This window comes from Orcinus orca, chromosome 7, assembly GCF_937001465.1.
Source record: "Orcinus orca chromosome 7, mOrcOrc1.1, whole genome shotgun sequence".
Lineage (NCBI taxonomy): Eukaryota > Metazoa > Chordata > Mammalia > Artiodactyla > Delphinidae > Orcinus > Orcinus orca.
Window position 1 is genome coordinate 48,048,674 of NC_064565.1, and position 27,090 is coordinate 48,075,763.

The window sequence follows — 27,090 nt, forward strand, 5'->3', positions numbered from 1 at the left end:
CTCTAGGAGCCATACCTCACAGAACACCATGAGGGAGAAGACTGAATTTGAATTGGTTCTTTGCCAAAAACTGACAGTTTGGTCCACTGTGGTATTTTTCTCCTGATAAAATGTACCAATTTTTAATAGATGTTAGTGAAGAAATGTTTCACTCATTATGTTCTGTAAATTGAAGAATTTCTTTATTAGGATTAAGAAGTAAATAGTGTTAAAATATGTTAATTGCAGGAAGAATATGAACACAATCATTGGAGAGATAATTACTGCAATAATTTGGAAAGAAAGGTTAAATACAATGTACAGTACTTTATATATAGCATCACGCAGTCATTTTAGGGAGTAGCTTTAGAAGAATTTGATATATCAGTCTTCTTTCCTGTGAAGTATATTTTCCAATGTTATCAAAATACACAAGTCTGTAAATAAAATATATATCAAAATACGTAACCTGTATTCACTAGGTGTCCAAAGTTTGACGGTTTCAGTTATCTATAAGTTTGAATATCTTACTTGTCTTTTATTGCTAAAATGTAGTTATGAAATTTTGTTATCTATTTCTAAGATTAGTTTAATTATTTTCCTTTATTTCACTTTCAGTTTTGTTACTAAATCTTAAACATATTAAGACCTACTGTGTAAGCAGATTTATAGTTTCATTTTTGCTTTTTCCTGCTAATAAAATTGACATAAATATTGTTTGTGTTATGTTAAAAACTTCAGTGCCTTTGTTAGCACTAATGAGCTAGATTGGTAATACCTAAAAGTAAGCAATTTATATAATTGTTAGAAACTTAACCCTTCTTAAAACTAAAAATATTTTGACTTTGAAAAGTATCACTTTGTGGAGAACATACTAATCTTTTTTGAAATGCTGACTTTCTAGTAGGTGTTGGAAATCTGCAAAGGACGTCCAGCCAACGAAGTACCCTTACATACCAAAGAAATAATTATGCTCTGAACACAACAGCTACCTATGCGGAGCCCTACAGGCCAATACAATACCGAGTGCAAGAGTGCAATTATAACAGGCTTCAGCACATAGCACCAGCTGATGACGGCACCACGAGATCCCCATCAATAGACAGCATTCAGAAAGATCCCAGGCAAGTACTGGTTATGAGTCTCCAGAATGCCACCATATCTCAGGAGTCAACTAGTTCCTTCATCCTGACTTTTTTCAAGTTGCCGTGTCTGTTATAATATCAGTAACTCCTTATCTCTCATATTTCCAGTCGTTTGCCAGCACTGTAGGTCATTGAGGTTAATTTCCCTTTAGAGATAGATTCCTTCTTTCAGTGCTTTAATAATAAGTCAGAGAATGCGCAGGTCTGTGTGACCATCTGCAGCACCCACAATTGAAATACTTCATCAAGGCAGCTACCTGGGATACGTCTGAATTACACAGAAGATTTTAAAGGATCATTTTATGCCTTTTCCTTTATCTTGGCTGACCTCTTACATGATGGCTTCAGAAAATGCATATGGTTGTTTTAAACTGGGAAAGACCAGTGTCATGTGCATTTTGAATCATACTGGTCAGTGCCGTGTTGCGCTTTTATCAACTAGGTCCTTCGAAAAGCTTTCTGCCATTTCGGGGAAGATAGTTTACAAGAAATTCTCACATCTCATGAGCAAAAAATATTTGGCAAATAATAGATGTTTCCTGCTTTTAATTTTATTTGGCCATGTAGAAAACGTGTTTTATTAAGGTGAGTCATTTAGTACTTGATCGATTTTGAAAAAGTAGCCTCATCTCTTTAATGAAAGTCATTTAAAATATTCAGGAAATAAAGATATTTAGAAACTAAAAGAGAATTTTAGCTTCTGAAAGAGTGAAATTATTTCTAAATTTTAAGCAGCTTGAGTGTTATTTTAAGGCATATATTAACAAGGTTTCATTCACTCTTTGCCCACAAATAGTTATTTCACTGAAAGATTGTTATCATTATCAATTCATTTATAGCAGCCTACCAACTTATTCTAATGAATTAAAAGCATGAGTGAGGTTTGGTTATTAAAACAAAATAACCTAAGGTACTTTTGAGTTGAATGGGAAGCCCACTGCTTCACTAAAACCACTCCACCTATTCACTCTTTTGCCTAAAATATTTTACAGTGTATGCATACATTTGGTTCTGCTATTCCTATTTGTCACCCTTCTGTTATTTTAAGGATTTCTAAAAATAATTTGTCTAATAACACCTCCAATATAATTAAGTCAAAAATTTTTTACATGATTTTGTTTTTTTCTTTTTTTAAATTTGTTTGTTTGTTTGTTTACTTATTTATTTTTGGCTGCATTGGGTCTTCGTTGCTGCACGCGGGCTTTTTCTAGTTGGGGTGAGCAGGGGCTACTCTTCTTTGCGGTGCACAGGCTTCTCATTGTGGTGGCTTCTCTTGTTGCGGAGTGTGGGCTCAGTAGTTGTGGCTCACAGACTTTAGAGTACAGGCACAATAGTTGTGGCGCATGGGCTTAGTTGCTCTGCAGCATGTGGAATCTTTTTGAAGTCCTCACAAGAACAACAGACTAGGGCACGCTACTAGATACAGAAATTCTCAAAGGGGTTTTGAATTGTAGGTAATTTAGACCATCCCTTGGCTGAATCTGCAGAGAAAAGAATAGCTACCCAGAAAAGCAGTGAAATATGATAAGAGCTTTCAGTTTAGTATGCATTCCTGAAGACTTCAGTTTTGACCTCTGATATGAGCTGATTCATTATAAACAAGGATTTCGTGTCTGATAATATACTTCAGTTATTCATAGTATGATAATTTCATAGTCTAATGCATAAAACTGTTATGGCTAGCTTTGATTATGTGAAACTTTGCTGATAATGCATTTTGTAAGACGAATAAATGATTATCTTATAATAGGTGCATTTATTTATTTGAAACTGGAATCCAAGTGAGTTTAAAGTTTGAATAGTCAAACCATGAAATTAAAAACTCATGATAACTATTACTTAATTTTTAGTTTTAAAAATAGCAAATTTTACTATTTTTATTCACTTCTAAACTTACTTCCTCTGTCATTAATGCTACATTATAGTTAACCTGAAAACTACCCTACAAGACTTAAGAAGTTGTTGATGTTTTATACATAAAAGGAAATGTATGAGTTTTTTTTAATAGTTGTCTAGTTTGGAAGCAAAGTTTATTAATAGTACAAATAGTTCATCTGAAAGGAGTAACAAAGTACTTGTTATGGAAAGTGACAGTGACTGAAAGAATGACAGCATTCATGGTGTTCTTTCTGAGCATGGCTTCAGCTGTGACATTCAACAGAATAATTTCATTTACCATCTCCTTGACCTTTAAGGTGTTGTCAAATATTTTACTTCTACATACATTATCAAATCCATAATGTAGTGTTGTTATTTTTACTGTAAATAGTCAGTTGTCTTTTAAAGAAATTAAGCTAAATTAAAAAGATGGCCTTTATATTCACCTGCATACTTAGTTGTAAATAGTTCTCTTCATGTCTTCCTAGAAATTCTAGTTTCCATCTCCACTCATTTCCCTTCAGCCTGAAGAACTTTCTTTAGCCTTTCTTGTGTTGCATGTCTGCTGGCAAGACATTCTCTCAACTTTAATTTATCTGAAAGTGTTTTCATTTACTCGTTTTTAAAGGATACTTTTGCTAGGTATAAAATTCAGGGTTAATAGGGTGTGGTGTTTTTTTTTTTTCAGTCCTTTAAAGGATGCTGTTCCTTGTCTTCAGACCTCCATTGTTTCTGATGAGAAGTCAGCCAACATTTGTACTGTTCTTCTCATTATGCAACGTATCTTCTCTCTGGCTGCCTGTCAGACTTTTCATATTATTGTTGACCTTAAGCAGTTTTACTCTAACAAGCCTAGGCATAGTTTTCTTTACATTTAACCTGCTTGGGATTCACTGACATTCTTTTAAATATTGGTTGATGATTTTACCAAAATTGAGACATACTCAACCATTATTACTGTAAATATTTTTTCTGGCCCAAAATTCACTCTCCTCTCCTGGGATAACTTGACATCATCTCACAGGTTACTGAAGTTCTGTTCTTTTTTTTTTTTTTTAATCTTTTTTCTCTGTATCCTTCATATTGGATCTTTTTTTTAAATTAATCTGTCTTCAGATTTGCTGTGTTTTTCTTCTGTGGTCTCCAGTCAGTTGTTAAGCCCATCCAGTGGATTTTTTTTCTGACACTTTAACTTGGCTTTTTTGTAGTTTTCATGTCTCTGATAACATTCCCCATCTATTCACTCCTTACATACATCTTTTGCTTTACGTCTTTGAGCACATTTATAAAAACCATTTTAAAGTCCTCTGATCATTCCGACATCTCAGTTTTCTCTGGGTCTGTTTCTATTATTTGTTTGTTTACATCTTTGAGAGTCACATTTTTCTGTTTCTTCTTATGCCTAGCAGTTTTAAATTATATGCTGATTGTTGTGGATAATACATCGTAGGGACTCTGTATTATGTTGTCTCCTCTTAGGATTCTAAGTTTCGTTGTGGAAAATAACTAAATTACTGACAAGTGCTTTTGATCCTGTCACAATTGGTTCTGTTCTTTGCTAGGACAGGTCTATTTTAGATTTATTTTACTCCTAGAACATGGCCCTGACTCTGTGGAATGGTTCTTACTCCTAAACAGCTATTCTCCACCAGACCTGTACATGTACATGCAAGGCACGTGTACAGCCCAGTGCTCAACTAACGACTTGTGCGTAATCCTTACACAGACTTGTTAAATCTCCTCTGCATAGCTTTCTCCTCTCCAATATCCTGCCCTGCAAATTTTAACCTCTTGAGCATCTCCAAATTCCAATCTTTCCCCCTCAGTTCACTTAGACCATCATGCCCATTCAGACTTGCTTCCTGTGCCATGATCCAAAAAGTGCCCTCAGGCAGAAAGCCAAGTGAGTACGGGGTTCCCAGGGTGATACCCCCGCCCCTTCAAGGATTGCATTCTTGTGTTACTTGTTGTCTAGGGCCTGAAAACAGTTTCCTCACACATTTAGTCCAGTTTAATGGTTGTTTATGGGAGGAAGGCAAAGTCCAGTACTGGTTACTACTCTATCATGGCTAAAAACAGAAGTCTGGGCTTAGGTTTTAATGAAGCAAATCTTGGCAAGCATTGGTGCCATCCAGCCAGCCCATGAATTGATAGAAGTCTTTCCAGGGTAAATTTCTCCTGAAAATCAAGGTTGGAGTTGGTGTCAACTGAGCCTAACTGCCCATCTCCAGCGGGAGCCCACCCTTTGTGTTGTCTGGCTCAGGAGGCACCCAAGGATGCTAGGAAATCTTGACCATCCCTGTGCCATTTAAAGAGAACAGAAATGTGTATTTGTAATGATTGAGTCATCACGGAAAGATTAAATCACACTCCTTGCACTCTGTTAATTACCTTATAGATTTATATATAATAGACTTCAGATAGATTTTCATCAGAAATAGTTAACATAGTATAGTTCATTTTTCAGGGATGATGAATATTAGTAAAACATCTTTCATAATGCAAAGTATGTAAACTACTTTAATATATATCACCACAATTTAGTCATCATAGCCAGCCTAAGAAAAAGTTAGACATGATAGTTTTATTGTTCCTAATTTACAGATGGGGAAACTGAAGTTCTATGTAAATGGTTTTCAAAATCACATCACAATTGAAGGACCTGGGACTTAAACATAGGCAATCTAACTCCAAATTCTGTGCTTCTTCTGCTGCGTTATCCTGCCTCTCGGCGTTTATGGTCTTCTTAATGCCTGTTAATGACATCATCATCATCATCCAGTCTGTTCCCCAAGCTGGAAATCTCCATCTCACCCTTGATTTCAGTTTTCAGTAGATCATCTGGTTGCCGTGCAAAGAATAGTTGGGGGAGGGAGTGATATTTGAAGCAGAGAGAACATGTAAGTGGCATGTAGAGGGTCCAGCCAAGATAGAAAGAGTGGATGGATTTGGTTTATATTAAATATTTTGGAGATAGTCAACAGAGTTTGCTGATGGATTGGATGAGAAGGATAAGGGAAAGAGAAAAATCAAGGATGGTCCTATTTTGAGCAAATGTGGGGATAGGGGATAGTCTCCTTGCCACCAGTCTTTTTTGATTCTAGTATATTCTCTACTTGGCCACCAGAGTTATCTTCCTTATAAATGTGACCTTGTTGCATTCTCTCACGCTTCTGCTTTAAGACCTCCACCAGCTTTCTGTTTCTTGTGCGTGGTGATAACATATTAGACCACTAACCTCCACCTCTTAATTACTAATCCCGGGTCCCTCGTCTATCTAGATCTAATGTTATTTGATAGTGCCTACCTTATGGGGCAACAGTCAAGGTAAGTGAGATAATATTTATAAAGCTCTTGACAGAATACCTGACGCAGATAATCTCAATACGTAATTATTCATGTTATTGCTATTAAGACTAGACTTTTTTAGTTTGGCATACAAGCCCCTATACATAAAATTATGTCTTATTCAACGCTTGTATCTCCAGCACCTGTTCCGGCACTTGTAGCATAGTAAGAATGCACCAATGTGTGATATGAATGTGTGTGTGCAGGTGTGGAATGACCTGACCCTCTGTAGTGGATGTACCAGTTCATACTGGAGCCTTCCCAGAGAGGCTGTGGGCCTTTAAAAACTGGGCCATAGAAGTATCACTGGGTCATTAATTTAAAGATTTATTTTTAAGTTTCTTCAGGATTAATTCATTTTTGATTAACAGTTTACTCCATCCTGTTATCAAAGTCTGCAGATTTGTTGCTTTGTGAACCATTTGTAAGAAGCTGGTCTTTATGTAACATAAGCATAAAATCACATTTAACAAGGATTCCAAACAGTGAGCCGATCAAGTTACATCAGAAAATCTGACAATGTGATGTTACCTGAAAAAAACATAGTATAAAAGTATGTATGTATATTTAATATGATTGTATACTTATTGTACAAGAAGTGGGATAGCACGGGGGTGAGGGCACAGACTCTGAAGGCAGATGCCTGGGTTCAAATGTTGTTCTGTTGTTGACCAGCTGGGTGACACTAGGCAAGTCGCTTAGCCCTTCTGCTTCAACCTCCAAATCTACAAGGTCAGTTTAAGAATAGATGAACTAATATACATAAAATGCCTAGAATAGTGCCTGGCACGGAATAGTATGTGCTATTTAGTAATAATCCAATTCTTTGAAAAAAACTCTGTACACACACATGTGCACACTTGCCTGCATATGTTGAAAAAAACACCAGTGGGAAATGTCAACAGCTGTTTTCTCTGGATATATGGTTACTGCAAAAACATTTTTTATCATGTTCTATGTTTCTTATAATCGAGAGCAACCATATATATTAAATTTCTTAAAAATCATCAGGCACACAGTATTTCCACTGGCTTTTGCTCCTCCCTCCTCAGGAGTGACATCTCACCTAGCTGAAGTGCACTTGTTTACCTGAGCCTCACACCTGCGAATTTCTTACACAGGTAGAAAGGCATAAAATTAGAATCAGGAGGAGGAAAACAAGAATGGAAAAGTTACCCATATTAAGAACCTCTTTGTTACCCTGAATCTTTCTCTGCATCTGTGCATCATGATTTCTTTAAGATCATAAGCATCTGTGATATGTTCATCAGTGCATAAAAATTATTTACATACATACATATATATATATAGTTCTTTTAGGATTTTTGTAACTTCCCATTGTCTCCGCTGAGCTCTCTTCTCTGACAGATGTTTTGTTCAGTGTATCGGTAGAACACAGGCCTTCCTTTCTGAAGCCGCGTTTTTCTCGTGCAGGGAGTTTGCCTGGCGTGATCCCGAGTTACCTGAAGTCATTCACATGCTGCAGCACCAGTTCCCGTCAGTTCAGGCAAACGCAGCAGCCTACCTGCAACACCTGTGCTTTGGCGACAACAAAGTGAAGCTAGAGGTACAGGACCAGTGCCTGGGATGCCAGAGTTGGCAGGGCGGGGAATGGGGAGGGCCGAGCAGTGCCTTTCCGTTTAGCAGCTGCGTGCTTGAGTGCTTAAGAAATGACCAGATGCGATCTAGAGGCCCTTTTCAAGGGGTGTTCTGATACCAGTGACTCTTTTACTTCTCAGCTTTGCATTTCAATATTTCTTGGGAAAATCTGGGATGAGATTATTTCTTGAAGTACATTTAGCATTTTCAAATCAGGTGTCCACTCATTAGCTTATTCATAAAACATGAAACAAAATCAATTTAACCTGCATTTTAAAAGTATTTTCTATAAATCTATTAGATACAAATTATAGTATGTACTTGTAAACTCATGTATTTTACGAGATTCTGGTCAGAATCGGTGCCAACACACAATTAAGTAAAGGATTTATAACCATTACTAATACCGAACATATATGAATATTTTATTTCAGATTTTAAGCTTTTGGGGCTTTTACAGAAACATAGTGAGTCATTGATATTGGCTAGATTTAACATTTTAGACTTTTTTTCCTCCTGCAGTGTCATATGGAACTTAAGCGTTTTTCACCCCTTAAAATTTAGAACGACACACAGTTACAGACTAAAGGTGAATGCAGTAAATAAAGCCCAAAAATATTCACATAAATATTAATGAAGTGACAAATGGAAGAAAATTTAGGGAGAGTCACCTAGAGAAACAGTTCTAGAAAGCAAATGACTTCAGTCAAAAATCTCTTCCTGGGGCTTCCCTGGTAGCGCAGTGGTTGAGAGTCCGCCTGCCGATGCAGGGGACGCGGGTTCATGCCCCTGTCCGGGAAGATCCCACATGACGCGGAGTGGCTGGGCCCGTGAGCCATGGCCGCTGAGCCTGCGCGTCCGGAGCCCATGCTCTGCAACGGGAGAGGCCACAACAGTGAGAGGCCCGCGTACCGCAAAAAAAAAAAAAAAAAAATCTCTTCCTGTGTTGTCTTTGACCCTGCATACAGCTTTGTTGTGGTCGTGTATTCGTGCATTTCACTTGGAAGTGACAGCATAATCCCTGTGTACATTCGGAGGGTTGGCGTATGACCATGTTACCTGCATGTGGCCGTTAAGCCACCTAAGCCTCCCTTCCCTTCTTTAAGCCATGAACCTGTGAAAAGAGCTTCATCTTAGAGAACTTAAGATGAAAATTTATAGAACATCATCTTAAAATTTATAGAACATGTACTTTTTTAGAATAAAAAATAATCATTTGAAATGATCTGGAGTTGTATGTTTTCCGTGATCTTTCCATAACAGACTTTTGTTTGATCTCTGATTGACCACATGTCACTTAGGCCTGGTACCTAATATTTTTCATTCTAGGTGTGTAGGTTAGGGGGAATCAAGCATCTGGTTGACCTTTTGGACCACAGAGTTTTGGAAGTTCAGAAGAATGCTTGTGGTGCCCTCCGAAACCTTGTTTTTGGCAAGTCTACAGATGAAAATAAAATCGCGATGAAGAATGTTGGTGGGATACCTGCCTTGTTGCGACTGTTGAGAAAATCTGTCGATGCAGAAGTAAGGGAGCTGGTCACAGGTGGGTAAAGAATGTGATCATGTCTTGGAGGAGATGTTGAAAACCATCTAGATTCTGCCCATGTATGGTGGCGTCGTGAAGGACTTGGAGGTTCTAGGTTGGAGGTGACAATACAGTGCTCACAACTGTGACAAAGGCTGTGTGTAAGTTAATCTAATGATTCAGAAGGTACTTGCAGTGCTGTAGTCACCTCGACTAGTATCATTTATTGTACTTGTTAGTGCATAAGTATCAGCTAACAGATGTCTTGTCACAGAGGGCTGAATACATCATTTTTCATTACATATTCCATAGTAATTACTTGTTTTAAATAGACTGGCTCTCCTTCCTTATGAAAATAAACTGTACTTAATGGATTGGCTGCCTTCCACTTCAGTTCAGCCTGTGTCTGAAAGCCTGTTAGTATCTCAGATGCTTCTCTGGGTACTGGAGATATAAAGTTGAATAAAACTCAGTCCCTGCCCTCAAGTAGCACTTCAATTCCAGAGGAACACAAGTGATTTTCTGTGAATGTCAGTGAAACGTGCAAGTGCTGGACTCCGTAGAGGTTGCATTGGGAGCACGGCAGATGGGTAGGGAAGTTCTCTGGTCAGTGTGAAACCAAAGCTGGCCTAAAGGTTGAGGAGGCATTGGCTGGGTATACAGGGGAAATATTTCCAGTCGCAAGCAGAGGCTCGGAGACAGCATGGGTTATACAGGCGGAGCTGCCAGCAGGAGGGGGATGCTGAAAGGAGACAAGAGCAGAGAGAAACACAGGCCTGGTTTGGGGAACTTGTGTCCCACATGCAGTGGGAGTGATTACAGGGCATGGCGTGGCTAGTTTGGGCTTTTATATGCATTCTTCCAGCAGGCAGTAGGGGTGGGGGATTGATTTGAAGTAGATGAGCCTGGCACCTGGGAGGCCTATGAGGAGGTCAGTAGTCTAGAGATAATAGCTTGAACTGTATCAGTGGTAGAAAGAAGGGGTGGGCAGTGGAGAAGAGGAAACAATGAGAGAAATATTTCATGGCCAGGCCACGATGGTCCAACATGGGGAGTGAGAGTCCCAGAGGAACTGAGTGATGCTTTGTCTTGAGGTCAAGCTGAGAGAACAGTTCTGCAGGAGGGCGATTAATGACAGCACTGTTTATAACAGAGTATTAGGGGGAAATACTGAGTATTCATTGGTAGGAAAACGGTTAAATAAATGGCAGTACATTCACACAGTGAAACCACATAGAAGGGCTAAAATAAGCGCATTAGAGCTATCTGTGGCAACATAGATAAATCTCTAGAAACATTGGTAGAATGATAAGCACAGCATGACACTATGGTATAAATTTTAAAATATGCAGGTTGAAGCTATCTTTATTTTTTGATATAGGCACATGCAATAAAGGTAAAATTTTTCATTAGAATGGTAAAAGACAGATTCAAGATAGTGGTTACCTCTACAGGGTGCGGGTAGAGAAAAAGGCATTGAGGAGTATAATCTGGCTCCACTTCTTTAAAAGGAAAGAGAAATCTGAAACAAAGAAGACCAAATGTTAATACAGTTGATCCTTGAACGACCTGGGGGTTGGGGGCCCTGACCCTCTGTGCAGTCGAAAATCTGCATATAACTTATGGTCAGCCCTCCGTATATGGAGTTCCTCCATATCCACGATTCCACATCTGTGGATTTAACCAGCCACCAATTGTGCAATTCTATAGTTTTTACTATTGAAAAAAATCTACATATAAGTGGACCTGTGCAGTTCAAACCCATATTGTTCAAAAGTCAACTGTATTTAACAAAGCTAGGGGTGGTGGACATCTGGGTGTTTGTTTTATATTTGCTATGCTATTTTTCATGCTTGAAATAGTTAATTTAAAATGTTTTACGACATTTCTTCCAAGTGAATCCCATTCTCCACTAGCTTCCACTATGAAATCAGAGCTTTAGGTTCTGTCAGCTGTTATTCAGTAATACTTAGGAATGTAGCAAACCATCTTGAATCTAATATTTAGTTAAGGGGAATCAACTTTCTCATAAGATATTCATGTTCAAAATAAGTACCCTGTACTTCGAATAAGGTATGAAAATTACGTACTAAAACTAGAATGCACTTTATATATAATCTTAAACTCCAGAATGGACTGCCTGCTCTAATGTAATTTGAATATTAATGCTTTAACACATCTCAATTACATATTGATTTATTAGTAAATCAATTAGTAAATCAATTTAGCTCCCTCTTTATAAAATGCTTTTGAAGCATCAAACCCTCTCACACCAAAAAATAAATTATTTACATTTACATACTATGTATTGTGTGTATGAAATGAAAATTAGAACAAGCGAAATAAAATTAAGAAAAAAAATTATAGACATATCCATTCTAGAAGTTAGCACAATCACTGTGATTACACCCAAATATTTGTCCTAAGCCCCCTGTTAGGAAGACAGTGTTATTTGCAGTATATGAGTACTTTCTTTCCTCGTTTGATGTTTCTTTCCCATCGTTTTGAACTCTTCTGTGAACGTTCAAGTAATTCCTCCCAGTAATACACCTGTGCAGCCAGCAAGGCTGCAGAATGATGTATGCAGGCTCCCTGAGGGCTCAGCAGTGATCCAGGGTCGACCTGACCTTGGAAGCACAGCTTCTACTAGATTTGGTTCTGTTTTGATTAACTAGGCAGATTTATCATGACTTGGTCCTTACATCCTTGATGTGCAGCTTTTTTCTCTTCTTCTGTCATAATTTCCCACGGGAGGAAGAAGTCTTGACTGCATTTTTGTTTCTGAGGTTTTATCCTTGGGAGAAACTCTAACAGTGTCTTTCATGAACTGAGCTCAAGGAGTTTGTATGATGTAGTGATAAACAAGAAGTAAAGTGTATGAAAGTTTGGTGGTTTTTTTTTTCATTTTAGAATAAATCAAATTTATTTGAAGTAGAGCCAGACTTTACTATTAAGGGCTTTTATGTACTAATTTACCTGGTGCGTACTCTGGATGTGAGTGCTAATTTAGATGTTTCACTGCATATATCCTCATTTCTGTTTGGGAACAGTACTAAGTTGCTGAGAACACAAAAGTTTTAAGACTTGGACCTTGACCTTGAGAGAGGATATGAGTTTTCATAATTCAAAAAGCTATTTCCCTAATAGATTGTATCAGTTCCAATATAAAACTAGCAACAACCTCTGATATTTCTTTTTTGGAAATAGCTGCCTGTAGCTTTTAGGCTTTTTTTAGAAGTATTTTTTGGCCATACTTATAGGTTAGGGAATATTAAGAACTGTTTTATAACTCTGTACTTTTACCTGGAATAGTTTATACTGATATGTGGACAGATTGCTTATGAAACGTTTTCTTCAAAAGTAGTCTTTGCTTTGGAATGGCAGTAGTGTGTGTAAGCAATTCACTGAAATGACAATATGTAAAGGAGTCGGACCAGAGGACTTCAGAAGTGAGTTTCCAGTTTCAAAATGCTAAATGTCAGCCCAAGTTTGATTTGTACCTAAACACTATCTACCTAATACGAAACTACCAAGTCATAATAAATCGAGCATAGTTGCTTGGGGTCGTGTGTGTATTACATGTATACATGTATTTGTAGGTTAAGATTTATGGAGGCAAGAAAACTTATTTATTCATATTTCTCAGTTCCAGAATTTAGTGGTACCAACTTTAACTGATGATCAGTAATGTTTTAAGAGCAGCTAATCCCTGATGTATTTTAAAGAATGACAAAATCAAGAGAACCTTGAGCTCTTTCATTAACTATTCCTGAAGTCAGATACTCATACACTGTCTCTTATAAAGCACAGAATCACAAGGTTGGAGGGGACCTCCAAATTCATTTTGTCCAATCAGCCATCCAACACATGGAGCCCCTGTACGGCTTCCACACAAAGTAGCTGCCCACCATGTGCTTGAACCCACAGGGATAGGGGGCTCATTACTTCGTGGGATTAAGACTGAGCAGCACAGTTGTCCAGAAAGCAACAAGAAGACATTAAGTGTGACTTGAGAGGCAAGGAAGATAAGCCCTCAGGACCTCATTTTGCCTAAGAGTAGCCCTACAAGAGAAGACCAGTTAGCCCCAAATCCAGCCTTCCAGACCTTTCCTAACCAGGAAAGCATGTCCCCGTCTGAACCATTTTCATTGAAACATGTCTGCTCCAAACATGGGTAGCAGGGTGCTATGTGACTGCATCACCCACCATTCCCTATCAGCTGCCCATCTCCTAGAAGATGTCCTTCCAAATTTAATGTTCTTCCAGTGTCTCCACAAAATACTCTGGCCCTGGCCAACCTTGCACGGTGCTTGGCCTTTGTAGGTACGGCCTAAGAGTTCTTCACTGTAAACTATAGTCAACTTAGGGTCATGAAATGTTAAAGCACAGTGAACCATTGTGTTCAAAATATTGTGTTATTTGAAGAAATTACTATCCCCTTGAAACTAGGTATTCTATTGTCCTTAATAAGTAATTCAACCGCGTTATTAATTCAAAGCCTTTTCTTGCACTTCCCTTTGTTTCAGTCTGGCATTTTTAACGCACTTCAATGCAGAAATTTTAGCTATTCTTTTTAAAAGATGTCTTGCCTTTGCTTTAAATGTAATAACTGCCCAGGGCCTGCATTTTTGGCCACATCTTAATTTGCAGAGGTAGGAAGGAAAAATACTTTTGGCCCAGTGTATTTTCCCAGGATAGTGTGGCTGTCATTGTTAATTAAAATAGTTCTCTAGTATGTGACGTGATTCTTGTGTTTTCTTCACTGTGTTGAACATGTTCCAGGTTGGAACCTAATGAGCTTTTCTTTCAGTAATTGCTGATATGTGTAGGTGCTTAGGCTGAGGTTTTTATTACAAAGGTACTTTTTACCTTTATTGTGCTTAAACCTGAAAGCTGGATGAAGTATCGTTATTCCCCAGTTGGGTTATAAAATGAATGTCTGCTAGGCCACAAACTATGGGTGGAAAGTGGGAACATCTTGTCACTAGAAGAGATATGTTGAACTCATTTGTTCAAGATAATTAAATATGTTTCTAAGCTAGGATATATGAGTTTCAAGTTATTGAGCATCCTGAAAGCATCGTTTTTTTAAACTATATAAATTGAAGATATTGCATAGAATCTGCAGGCCTACCTTTTGATGCACCAGATGTCCCAAAATTATCATGCTTCTCTTACCCCACTAACACTGGTGTTAAGTACCAAAAAGTAGCCTTTGAATAATAATGGACTTTGTTTAAATGACTGCTATATTCACATTCCTTCCAATTTAGCAAGAGATTATTATTCCTCCATATGGCTAAGTAAAATATTTCCACCACACTGTTTATTTTAAAATGTTTGGATGCCAGCAGTAGATTCCAGACGCTGTGAAGAACGTGAAATTAGGCGTATTCCCTTCCTGATCATTAGCTCCTTATTTCTAATTAGACAGTAAATTAATAAGAAAATGATAGTTGGGTGCCAAGGAAGGGTACATGGGCCAGGCTCAAGTTTAGCAAAGAGCAGGACATCCTATAAAGAACCAGAACCTAATGGACATGCATTCAGCCTTTTGGATGATTATGTGCCATTACAGAATGAAATGATTACTAAACATGTCCCCTTGGCCTAACTAAGGTGCCTTCAAAACAGTCGTTTATTCCCTGGTGCAGAGAGGAGTTGGCCTCTTACTTTCTGTCCTGCTTTTTGTGGGCCCCTAAGAGCTGTCAGGAGTCTCATGGGTAATTTTCAGAAACCCAGCAACATCACCTCCCAATTCCGAGCCCAAGTCAGTAGGATCCTTACCACTTGGCCCTCTTTATAAAATAATAGCAAGAGGAACGTGCACTCTCCTATTTACTAAACATTTCAAACCGTAAAAATTAGTAATGAGAAATAAAATGACAAAAGTTTCATTGGTAACAAAACAAAAATAGTTTAATAAATGCAACAACTCTTAATTCAGAGTCACAGAACTTTGAGCTGGAAAGGGCCCTAAAGAAATCTTCTATTCTGCCCCCTGTAGTACAAGATGAGAAACTGGGATACAAAGAGATTGAGTCCAGAGGTTGGGTTTCTGACATGCAGGCTGGAGCTCTTCCTTCCCTGCCTCTGCCCACCCTGGCCCATCCCCAAACTCTGGGGGAGGGTGGAAATGCCCATTTTCACATGTCATTTCCCTTATTCTCTCAAATTACCACCAAAAAGGGAAAAGGGAAAAAAAAAAAAATCCCATAATATCTCAGTTAGTCTCTGAATTTCACCCAGGTATATAAATATTTTTGAACTTGGTCACTCGCACAGCCACATCAAACTAATGATCAGGTATAATCCTAAAGCTTCAGGTTGCTTAGAAAACACGTGAACTGTGATTTTAGTCTTGTGAGTATTTCCGGATTCACAGTCTGAGTATGAGAAGATTTGCCCTTGGAAGTGGACTATGACATTCTATTTTGTGTGCGGGCTTCCGAATGCCGAGTAAGATGCGGCAGTCAAGCGGGGAGACTCAGAGGTTCCTGTAGAATTCAAGTGGTCAGCCAGTGGTCAGGGTGGGGTCTCTCAGCACAAGACAGGCCCCGTAATGACACTCCCTCAGTAAACTAGACAGCACGTCGGTGTGAGAAGGATGAGAGCACATGACGAAATTCTCAAAAAGAGGTGCCCAAGAGACCCCAGCCGGGTCCCTCGGGTACTTTGCAGTTTCTGAGTCTGTCTTATCTCCCGTGGCTTAGGACTGGAGGCACGTTCGTCTCTAAGCTTCTTCTGCTCGGACCAGATGACAAAGTGGAAGCCTTAGTGCCGTTACAAATGAATAAGCACATTCCTGGAACACATAAAAGTCAGCTGTGGAACCTGCAACTGTGGGACTTTGTCCCAGGGAAAATCTCTGTGGTAGTGTAAATAAATTCTCTGTCAGAGCATGAAACGGCCTGAAGAGCACCCAGGGTGGCTGGGTCACTGCTCCCACTGCCACCTCTGCATCAGAGCAGTTCTCCCAGGGGGCTTTCCCTTCACGTGACCCGTTCGCTTTTACAAACTCCCCGCTAACAGAAAGAATCATCCTTTACGTGCCTTACGGGCAGTGCTTAGTCAGCAGTTCTGAATTTTAAATGGATTGATTTTCAGAGGAAATGCCTTTCCAGGGCACATAGGACTGTATGCCTCCATGAAGTCACTAATCCTCTCAACCTACCCTGAAGTTGGGAAATTACCTAGGTAAGAAAATACGGTGAAATGCAAAGTGGCTCTGTAAATGGAGCTTTAGAAATCGATAGATCTTCTCAAAGATGCTGTGATCCACCTTTGTACCTGAAAAATCACAGAAACAAAGGCTTATGTTCTTTAAAGACTAAAAATATAAAGATCTATCATTCAGGTCCTTCGGCTGGGGACAAATTTAAGCAGCGGGAACAGTCCCCTTCAGATTGAATATGTAGGCTGGGGCCCTACCATGTGCAGCGTCTGCGGCCAGCTCGAGTCTTCGGTTCCACACAGCCCCCTCCTGGGCATCTTCCTTCTCTCAGATCACCTGAGCCCTCACTCACTGCGGTGGGAACCCGAGGTCCTGGCCACCATGACCACAGCTGGGCCTGACTTTGCCTTCCCATGCCTGGCATGGAGGATGCCTCAGCTGGGCCGGAAATCTCAGGGAGCAACGAGGGACACAAGGCAAGCCCACCAGGCGGGCCAGGCCAGGCCTCCCTGCAGGACCCCAGCTCTCGGGGCAGCTGCACTGCCCACCACCTAAGATGCCAGCTGTGCCAACCAGCAAGGAGTGTAGCAAAGCCTAGCCTGGCAGCAGGGGTACAGGAAGAAGAAAGCCTGGAGCCGGGCCTGTAAGCCAGCTCCAGGACTGCACGTTCAGGTGCTCTGCGGCTCACTGCACACGTTTTCAGGAACCTCTCCTGAGATGGTCTCATCTTGGGAACCCTGGAAATGATTATCCACCACCGTGACTTGTTTTCTTGGGAATTTATCCAGAGAAAGGCATTTCTATAACTGAAGACAGTCCTTTTGTCCCACTCTCACAATAATTGCTTTCCCATTATTTCAGTTCTGTTTCAGTTTCGTAATTTATTCACAGCATTCCAGTCCTGATGGAAAGTTTGAGTCATTTACCTGAAGCCACAAAATGGCAGACACTTCTCACACTACCTTTTTCCCGCTACCCCCTTGATTTCCTCATTTCTCTTACCTGTACCATATTCTCACACAGGAGGTGAACTGTTGGCTCATCTTTGACGTCACCCTCAGCTTGCGTCGGGCTCCAGATTCTCATCACAAGCACACACTCTCCCTTCCTCTTTGCTTTCCCATCCCCTCTGCACTCCTTCAGGCCCTCATCACATGCTCCCTGACCTACTGTCCTGGGACACAGGCTTTGCCCCTCCTGGTCCATCAGCTTCACTGTCCCCTCCTGGGGTAATGCCTGTCCCTGCAGTCCATCCTTCCCCAGCTGCCGGTCCAAATCTGCAGCCCCTATCCTCCCCTCACCTTCTGGGCCAACCCTAGCCTCAAGGTTTCCCCACTCCTGCCCCTCCCAGCTAGGAGGGAACCCCCCAGCCTGCTTCTCCCTGGCCTCTGCCCTTCACATGCCAGCTCGAACGCAGTGGTCTCCAGTTCCACACCAAGGCAGAGGTTTGCCTGCTAAGAAAAACATCCAGGGAGAGGCAGCATGGGGTCAGGAGTGAGTGTGGGCTCCAGAGTCAGATCCACTTGTTTCCTTCCAGCTCTGTGAGCCCCGGCAAATCTCCTCACCCGGTACCAGCTGCCCGGTGAGAAACACAGTACCTGCCACTTGGCGTTTCTGTGGAGCTGGCCTTACTGCTCTTCCTACTGGTGGGTGCTTTGTCAGAGCTGCCTGGTGCTGCAACTATTTGTGGCAAGGCCTCCTGGGAGCAGAGGGCTCACCTACTTGTACCCCTTAGAGCCTGGCATGAAAACATCCCTACCAGCACTTTCCAGTAGAAGTGTAAACGCAGGGCACATGTCATTCTGAACTTCCTAGTAGCCACATTAAAAAGGAAAAAGAAAAATGTGTTTATTTTAATAGTGTAGTTTGTTTAACCCAGTAGTTCCAAAATATCACTTCAACTTGTAATCAGTATAAAAACAATGAGGTGTTTTACGTTCATTTTTTTCATACCAGGTCTTCATAATCCAGCGTGTATTTTACACTTACAACACATCGCAGTTTGGACCAGCCACATTGCACGCGCTCGATAGCCACATGCAGCCAGTGGCTGTTGTATTGGACAGTGCATGTCTAGGCTGTGCTTGGGTATAAGTAACATGTGTCTAAAAGGCATGAGGTACAGAGCTTTAATGCCGGAAGGGGGCAGGGATGCAGGTGACCGTGTTGTGACAAGATATAGTAGCCATAGCATCTTGTCATTACTCTGCCCAACTGAAAGTTGCAGAGGTTTATAAAAACCCTACTGGGGTTAGGGAAGAGCTTCGGGGCAGCTCCAGAGAGAAGAAACGGAGATGTGTTTTTGCTAGATCCTGGGTGTTTCAGCCAGAGACCATCTCGGGAATCACAATGGAGGCATGTGCTAGGAGCAGACAGGGGCCCTGGGTACAAAGGCCCATATTCCTGCCTTGTTATCCACAGACTATGGGTTTACGAGAAGCACACATGCTTGGACGCTTATATGCAATCTGCAGCCTTGATGTTTTATATTTTCACTTTTAGTCTAATATTTCCACCCCTGCAAGAATGCTTGCAGGGTGGGTATACACGACACCAGCCTGTTCCAAGCAGCCCATTGGATGCAGAATAGCCGGGAGGGGATGAACATATATACCAGGCAGTTCTGACCCCCAGAGAGCTGAAGCATGATAGTGACTTGTCATGATGCTTGCTCTGTGCAGGGAATGATGCGGCCAAGATCTCGTTGTCTCTTCTCTGATTTAATGCTCTTCGCACCCCTATGGCTTGGGTGCCTCGTGGACATCTCATGAAAGAGCATGTCTGAAACAAGAATGTCAGGAACAGACACTGAGCATGAGGCCAACTCATGAAAGAAAATGCAGGGGCATGTCCAGTGGTGATATTTGAAGTTGCACTAGCACTTTTTTGGCTGTTTTATTTTTCTTTTTTGCATTGCCCATGAACCCTTGTGTTGTGCAGTTTTGGGAGAAGGGGTTGTTTGTTTGGGTATTTTTTTGATAATTAGGAAGCAGCAAAAATTGAATACTATATAAAAATTAATGGGTTTAGATTTCTTTCATATCAGAAAAAGAAAGAAAAACAGTTGCATAGGCTGTTATGTATTTATGCTACCAGAGAAATAGCATTTTCAAAATGTTGTTTGGTTGGTTTTCTAATGTCCTTTGAGAAATGCATTTTTCAAATGGTGCTATTATTTTAGTTAATCAAGTAAAATCAGTTTCTAATTTAACTATGAAATTATCATTTGGCTGTAAGAATAGCTATAATGCTAGTTTTAAACGTGCACTCTTTCAAAATTCTGTGGCCTAGGATTTATGTGAATGGTATTTTAATTACTTTATTCATTCTTTGTGGGGAAAATGAACTTTCATCTCTTACGGCAGTTTCTCATTGTGGTTTCTGGTTACTCATAATTATGTGTACTTTTTCTTGTGGTAGAGAATAAGCAGCGTTTTCTACAGTAGTATGCAGGAAATTCCCTAATAATTTCAAAATGAGTTTGTTTATATATATTCTTAGTTCTCACAACAAATAGCTAATTGCTTTAAATAAAAACCTCAAGTTTCCTAAACTGAATTATAGTTTATTTTTAACTTTCTTTTAAGGAACCAAGAGACAGTGGAGTGTGCTGCTAAATATTTTTGAAAATAATTTTGCACTAGGACGTCGGAGCTGGAGGTTTTCATGTTGATGGAGAATGCTAATAGTTCTGTATTTCTCATCAGTCTCGCTACATATGGGAGCTGGTGTATTTTCCATTCATTACTTACTGTTCTAGGAACATTCTCCCTGACCCATTAAATGAAGCCCTAGACAGAGTAAGTGGAAAGAACATTGTTTTATTACTGCTTTAGTGAGGCAAGTGCACACAGGTATTATTAGTTGGTCTTAAGAATGGTGCTTTTTACTTTGAGTAGAAAAGCCAAAGTAATCATTCCGTAGCTAAGGCTTTTAAGTTTAAGTGAACCTTCTTCATCCAATGTTGGTTGATCAGAACTGGTTGTTTTGGCTTTCCATAACCTCTATTTTTGAAAAAGAAAGTGGGGAGGAAAAACCAATGTCTTGGAACTTGCTTTGATGTTCAAAATGGCGAGTTAAATCCTTACCAAATGTAGTTTTTTGTGTTACATAGCAAAGTACAGGATTAGAGGGATAATGTAACTCTTAATGCGGGATCAGAAAGCTGCCTTTGTGCGGATGCCACCGACTTAGCAAAAATAGAATCTTTCATTTCTTCTGATCAAGAATAATTTTGAACATTTTTTGAAGTTGCAGGAGAGGTAGCTTTAATTTCTATAGCAGACTGATTTTAAGAGTCATCTGAGGTGACCGAAAGATAACCTAGTCAGCTGGCCTACAAGTCTACTGAAGGATTACGTATTTTTAAATAATATAACATTTTATAATTGGGCAACACTGGTCCTTTCTTTCTGCAGTCTGAGGGATGGGGATTCAGGCATTTCGGTGTAACTTAACTTCTGGTTCTGGGAGATGGAGCAGCAACGTAATTCTCCTAGCCCCATAGCTAGGGTGGTAGTTTCAGCAACCATCCGTTTTGGCCTTCGTGTGAAAAGCAGGCAAAACTGTGCTGGCAAATTCCCTTAAAGATCCAGCCCACTGTTCTGACCCCCTCCATGTACTTACAGACCTTCAGGGACACTCTCAGGACGCTCAGTTTTAAGAAAAGGTGTGAAAGGGAGGGAATACATACTTAGGTGCTAAATCTGACAGGCAAAAAATAAAAGGGAAATCTCAAAGCAAATACAGGCTATTAAATTGGATCCATCAACATATATTTCTGAGCACCTATTATGTCCCCTGCATATGTGTAACCAGACATATAAAAGAATGGATAATAGAGTGTTTCTTACTCATTATACTTGCCTAATGAAATTTAATATTAAATTTAGAAGAAGAAATGCTCATCATCCTGTAAAAGTGATTCACTTTGTTATAAAGCAGAAACTAACACACCATTGTAAAGCAATTATACCCCAATAAAGATGTTAAAAAAAAAAAAAGCCAACATGTAGAATTTCAAGCCTACCAAATAATTAAATGGGAAGTGAATTCATTTTGTGCATCTTGACTCTTTAAGGTATTATGTGTAAAGCACACAGTGTCTGGCACAGAGTAAAACCATAGTAAATGGCCAGGTTACTATTGTGTATGTTGATTTACGAATGTTTCTGCTCTCCAATCCCCTGTAGATGTAATGGCTAATAGTAAACTGTAGAATGACATATAACTCCACTGGTCATTCTAAATGCCTGACAAGGAAAAGAAAGAGCCAGACAAAATCCTTGTTCCAGCACAGAAAGTCAGGCGAATCCACAAACCTGGGAACTCTCCTCTTGCCAGAGTAGATCTTAGAAGTAGCCAGGAGTGGAGGCAGGAACCATGAAAAACAAGTTTTTCTGCCAGCAGTCGGAGAACTTCTAGGCATCAGCTCCAAGATCCAACGTGCTAAGTAAGAACCACCCCTCTTCTTAGTCGTGTTTTCACCTGAAGCGTGTGACTCAGCACTGTTTAATTTTCCGTAGAGATGTATCTAATTTTATCCCTATAACCTACAGTATGATAGACTTTACTTTGCATAAACCTTGCCTTAAATTAACGTTACTGGAATGCATTTATTCTGTGAAGTAGAACGTAGCTTATTGGAAAATGCAACTCTCCCCCATGTGTAGAATTTCGTGGAGTGAGGACTTTGAAATGCTTTCACAGAGAGAAAAACTGTTCCAGTGGCCTTCAGAATCGCATGTTATAAAACTGTCATCAGGAGAGGTTAGGAAATGACCCTTCCCCACCACTGGCCTCTGGGCCACACGCTGCCCCTCTGGCTGACTCAGGCCCCAGGCAGGCCCCTTCAGAGCGCTGGGTGGGGTGAGGTTGGCCTCGCTGGCAGAAAATGTTAAAGCCCTGTTCGTGGCGGCTGCTATCATCCATGCTTCTGTGCCTCAACCCACTCTCCTTCTGTCTTCTCTCCCGTCTCTTCTGTGGTCATCCGTCCTCAGATACTTTTCCCCTAATACAGTGCTTTTCAAATGCCTTTTAGACACAAAACCCTTTTTTCAAACAGAAACATACAGTGAAGCCCAGTATTGAGAACAGATAAGGATGGAGCTGTTCCCAGTGAACTGGGATGGGATCTGGAGCCCTGCCCCCAGTTCTCACCCACCTCCCCCATGGCTGCCCTTAAGAGCCCAGCAGAACCCCCAGAGTCCAGGGAGCCCGGTTTAAACCCACTCACATACATGCAGCCAGTTTTATCAGAATCCACAGAGAAGTAGCTCAGCTTGTGGAGTTTCAGTTCACTTCATAAGCACCTGCAGTGTGCGCCGCCCTCTCACCAGGACCATCAGCCACAGGATAGTTATGGAAACGAAGGTCTGTCGTGGTGGACAAAACAAGCCTTCAGAGGCAAAGCAGGGTCCTTCCTTTTCCCGATGCTGAACTGTCCAAATCCCCCTCGAGTCCGAGCCTCACTAGATGGGTCACCACTGAGGCTGAGGTCCTGAAAAGCTGTGCTTATGGTGGGCTGTCCCACCCCAAAGGGTAGGAGCAGAGAAAGGATGAAAGTCTTGGGGGAGCAAGGGAAACCCAGTCAGCAAGGCCCAGACATCAAAGCCAAGTGAGAGAGGAGTCAGGACCCAGGGCGTTTCCCAGGACAGGGCCCAAGCATCTGCCTCTGTCATCGACCATCCCTCCATGGTGTGAGTGGGTCAGGGCAGGTGTGTGGGGAATGGACGGTCCTCTCGGTTCACAAGTATTGTTTTACTGTCTTCAATTCTAGCCCTTTGCTTGAACCCCTCCTCCCGCCTCCCTCCTTCGTAAGGGGCCCTGCGATTTTAGGCCCCGAGAAGGCTGCTGCTCAGGCAGTTCACAGGCTGGCTCCGTGGTCACCAGAGCCAGAGCAGCAGTTTTCAGCCTTGTCTCTGGCCCAGCACTCTAGATCAGTCATGTTCACAGGCCTCGCGTGCTTCCATGGACACAGGCAGGCTTTGCCAACTCCTTCCCCTCCACAGGCCTCGAGCGTTTTTGTGTGTTGATAGTTCTAAAATCACTATACTGACTGATGCAACTTGCCAGGGATACATCAGGAGTGTAGGGCTCTGAAGATCGAGCTGTACCGTCTCTCCTCCACCCCATCCCCTCTTACTTAGGAAAATGCATCAATGTGAAAATGACATTAGAGTAGGTATAATCCTGAATTTGCTCTAATTTCTAAAAGAGTAACTATTAGGAAGTATGTGCTTTATAACAATAATTTAACCCTCTTATGGTTGACACAGAAACGAGGACCCTCTAATATGCTTATAATTCAAATAACACTCTAATAAGCTACATTTAAGGTCTGGTGTCCTAGCAATATTGATACGAATTACAATATTGGGAGCTTTTAATTTATTGTTAGTCTCGCCTGTATCCAAAAAGGAATGGTAGTAACTTGCACATGCTGATAAAACTCTTAACGTGGAAATAGAAATGTTTAAACCTTATCTAAATATGGGAGATAAGACAAATGTAACCACCCTTTGTGCAAGTTACTTCAAGCGTAATATTTAAGCATGAGCTTCCTGGTAGCAAAAGTAAGAAAAGGAAGTGTGATGAAGAGAAAGCGTCCTTCTTTTGAGAAAGAGAAGTTCTTTTCAAGTACTAAATGTTAAAAATGGTTTGTCACACACAACACTGAATGTAAGGGATGATACAATGAACCACATTTTTACAGCCGTCACAGATGCATCATATTTATGACCCTTGATTGGATTGTGCCCCTCCCCCTCACAGAGTAACTCTAATTTGCTTTGCAAAACCATAGTCATCTTGCCTGATAGATACATAGGCTCCGAAACTTAAGATAAGGACGACTTGGTAATATACTGCCAGAAGCTTACATATGTTCAGTCAACATTTATTAGAGGCCCATCCCCAGCCTGGTTGTAAATTCAGGCCATAGATTAGGTTTGGGACAGACTGAATTCCCATCAATTAAAGCTAATATGTTTATTTCATTACCAAAACTGCAGGATTTCTAATTGATCTGATATTTAAAATCTCATTCTTTAGGAGTTCTTTGGAATTTATCCTCATGTGATGCCGTAAAGATGGCAATCATCCGCGATGCTCTCTCAACCCTGACAAACACTGTGATCGTTCCACATTCTGGATGGAATAACTCTTCTTTTGATGACGATCATAAAATTAAATTTCAGACTTCACTTGTTCTGCGTAATACGACAGGTTGCCTGAGGTAAATTTTTGTTTCTTCTTTACGATTAAGTCTGTGATTAAATAATATGTGTCATAGCTAAGTTGACTTCAGGATGATTTAATATTTCATTTCTATTAATATCTCTCTAAGTTTCCAAGTTCTTTTTTTAATTTAGACCACTGGGCTTTGTTATCCTATGAGGAGAACATTGTGAGCACAGAGCAGTGGCCTGAGAGACATTATCTTATAAACGACTCTTCTATAGATCAGTCAAAACAGCCCTTTCAGTCTGAAATTACTGTCAAAATTCCAGTGTTTTCCACTCAAGCAGCATTTTTCTGGTTGTCACATTCTGATTGCTAATGTGTTGGCAGCCTAGTGTTTGTTTAAATTGAAAATGTGGAAGTGCAAACTTCAAGTTATAAAGTAACTCAGTCACGGGGATGTAATGTTCAGCAAGGTGACTGTAGTCACTAATATTGTGCTGTAAAGTTGAAAGAGGCTAAGAAAGTAAATCTTAAAAGTTCTCATCACAAGAAAAAAACACTTGGTAACTTTGTGTGGTGACAGACGGTAACTAGACTTATTGTGGTGATCATTTCACAATGTATACAAATGTCAAATTATTGTTTTGTACACCTGAAGCTAATATAATGTCTGTTAATTAGACTTCAGTCTTTTTAAATGTAATGGTTAAAACTTTTTTGCTTTTAAAACGGTGCAAAAAGGTATGGTTTAAGCAACCATTGGGTTTAGAGTTTTATAAATAAATGAAAATGAGCCCAAATACTCTTTTCAGTTATTATCTTTAGCATTTAAAATCCATAAAGCCTCCTTTAACTGTACACGGTGCTGCTCATTATTTGCCATTAACTCTCATCAGCTCAATTTCCACCCAGTTTCCCAGGCTTACTGGGAACTTGAAACAGAAACCTTGGGGCAGAGTGGCCTGGTGACAACAAGAGTGGGCTCTGGCTTCAGACAGACTGACTTCCTGTCCCATTCTGAGCCTCAGTTTCCTCATCTTTACAATAGGGGTAATAATAACATCTCAGAGTCGTGAAGACTCAGCTTGTATAAAATACTTAGTGTAGTGTCTCACACACAGTGAGCGCTATTTACTGTTTAGGCTAAGATGTCTGAGCATCTCTACACCAGAGCTCGAGGGAGGGGCCTGGGCTTCTGCTCTGAAGCCTTCCGCTATTGTGATGGGTAACTGGGTCAGGGGAGGGGGCGACAAGAATCAGGCTCCTAGAAGGCAGGCCAGTTCCCTGACTCAGATTCCTGCATCACCGAACGGCTCACATGGCCTCTGCTGCTGATCTGTGGGGCAGCATCTCATCTCCCTGTACCTGGCTCAGGGGAGGCCGTGAGCCCTCAGCTAGCCTGCCAGGCTTCAGGGGAGGCCCAGGGACGGGACGCATGCTCAGGCTCCCCCAGTGGTTGAAGGCTATTAACAGTTGGTGAATGCCTTCTGTGTAAATTCATTGATGGACAAAACAGAGTAGGTTGCGGCTCGGATAGAACCAAGTTCTATTGATGAAGACAGGTAAATAAATAAACAAGAAAATAACAACAGATGCCATTTAAAAAATAGGGTGATGTAAGAGTTAGTAGGTGGTCACTTTGATGGTCAGGCGGTCTCTCATAGGAGGTGAAGTTTAAGCCTAGTCGGAAATACCACAGGAGCTGCTCCTGTGAGGGTGGGGTGGGGGAGGGGAGGAGGACGCACTCGAGACAAAGGGAACAGGGAGTATACAGGCTCTGGGGCAGGAAGGGGCTTGAGGCTGGAGCTTAATGGGCAAGGTGCAGCGTGAAACCAGTTACGTCGGATTTTTTAGATCAGAGCAAGGAGTGCACCACGTGCCAAGTGTCATGGGGAACCATCAGAGGGTCTATTCACAAGAGTAGGGATGGTTTCTGGCTGTGATGGGGGCGACAGTGGGGGCAGGAAGGCAGATGATGAGGGTGACAAAGGCCAGGCACCAGAGAGAGGTCGGCAGAAGGGAGTACGTTGTGGAGGGAGAGGCTGACAAGGTTTGCTCATGGACTGAATATGAGGGGCGAGGAAAAGGGAGGAAGTAAGGACAGCGCCTAGATCTCTGGCTGGATCAGCTGGGAGCACAGAAGTGCTGTTGATGAGGTCGAGCAGAGGGGCGGAGGAAGGGTGGAGAGACAGCAGCTGAGGGTTTTGTCTGGTCCACTTTGAGATGTCTGATTAGCTATCCATGTGGATAAATGTAAT

General features: G+C 40.9%; 1 protein-coding gene across 17 annotated transcripts in view; it reads left to right on the forward strand.

Annotated features, from left to right (window-relative positions):
* Positions 1 to 27,090, forward strand: part of PKP4 (plakophilin 4) — a 961,933-nt gene that overhangs the window by 913,597 nt on the left and 21,246 nt on the right. For 13 of the 17 annotated variants that reach the window (XM_049712690.1, XM_049712689.1, XM_049712685.1 and 10 more), the window contains 4 exons: positions 884 to 1,107; positions 7,789 to 7,917; positions 9,279 to 9,492; positions 24,701 to 24,884. In XM_049712690.1, coding sequence (XP_049568647.1) covers positions 884 to 1,107; positions 7,789 to 7,917; positions 9,279 to 9,492; positions 24,701 to 24,884 — 751 coding nt within the window. The remainder of the gene's footprint in view (positions 1 to 883; positions 1,108 to 7,788; positions 7,918 to 9,278; positions 9,493 to 24,700; positions 24,885 to 27,090) is intronic. The other 4 variants (XM_049712691.1, XM_049712697.1, XM_049712695.1 and 1 more) reach the window with 1 other exon arrangement.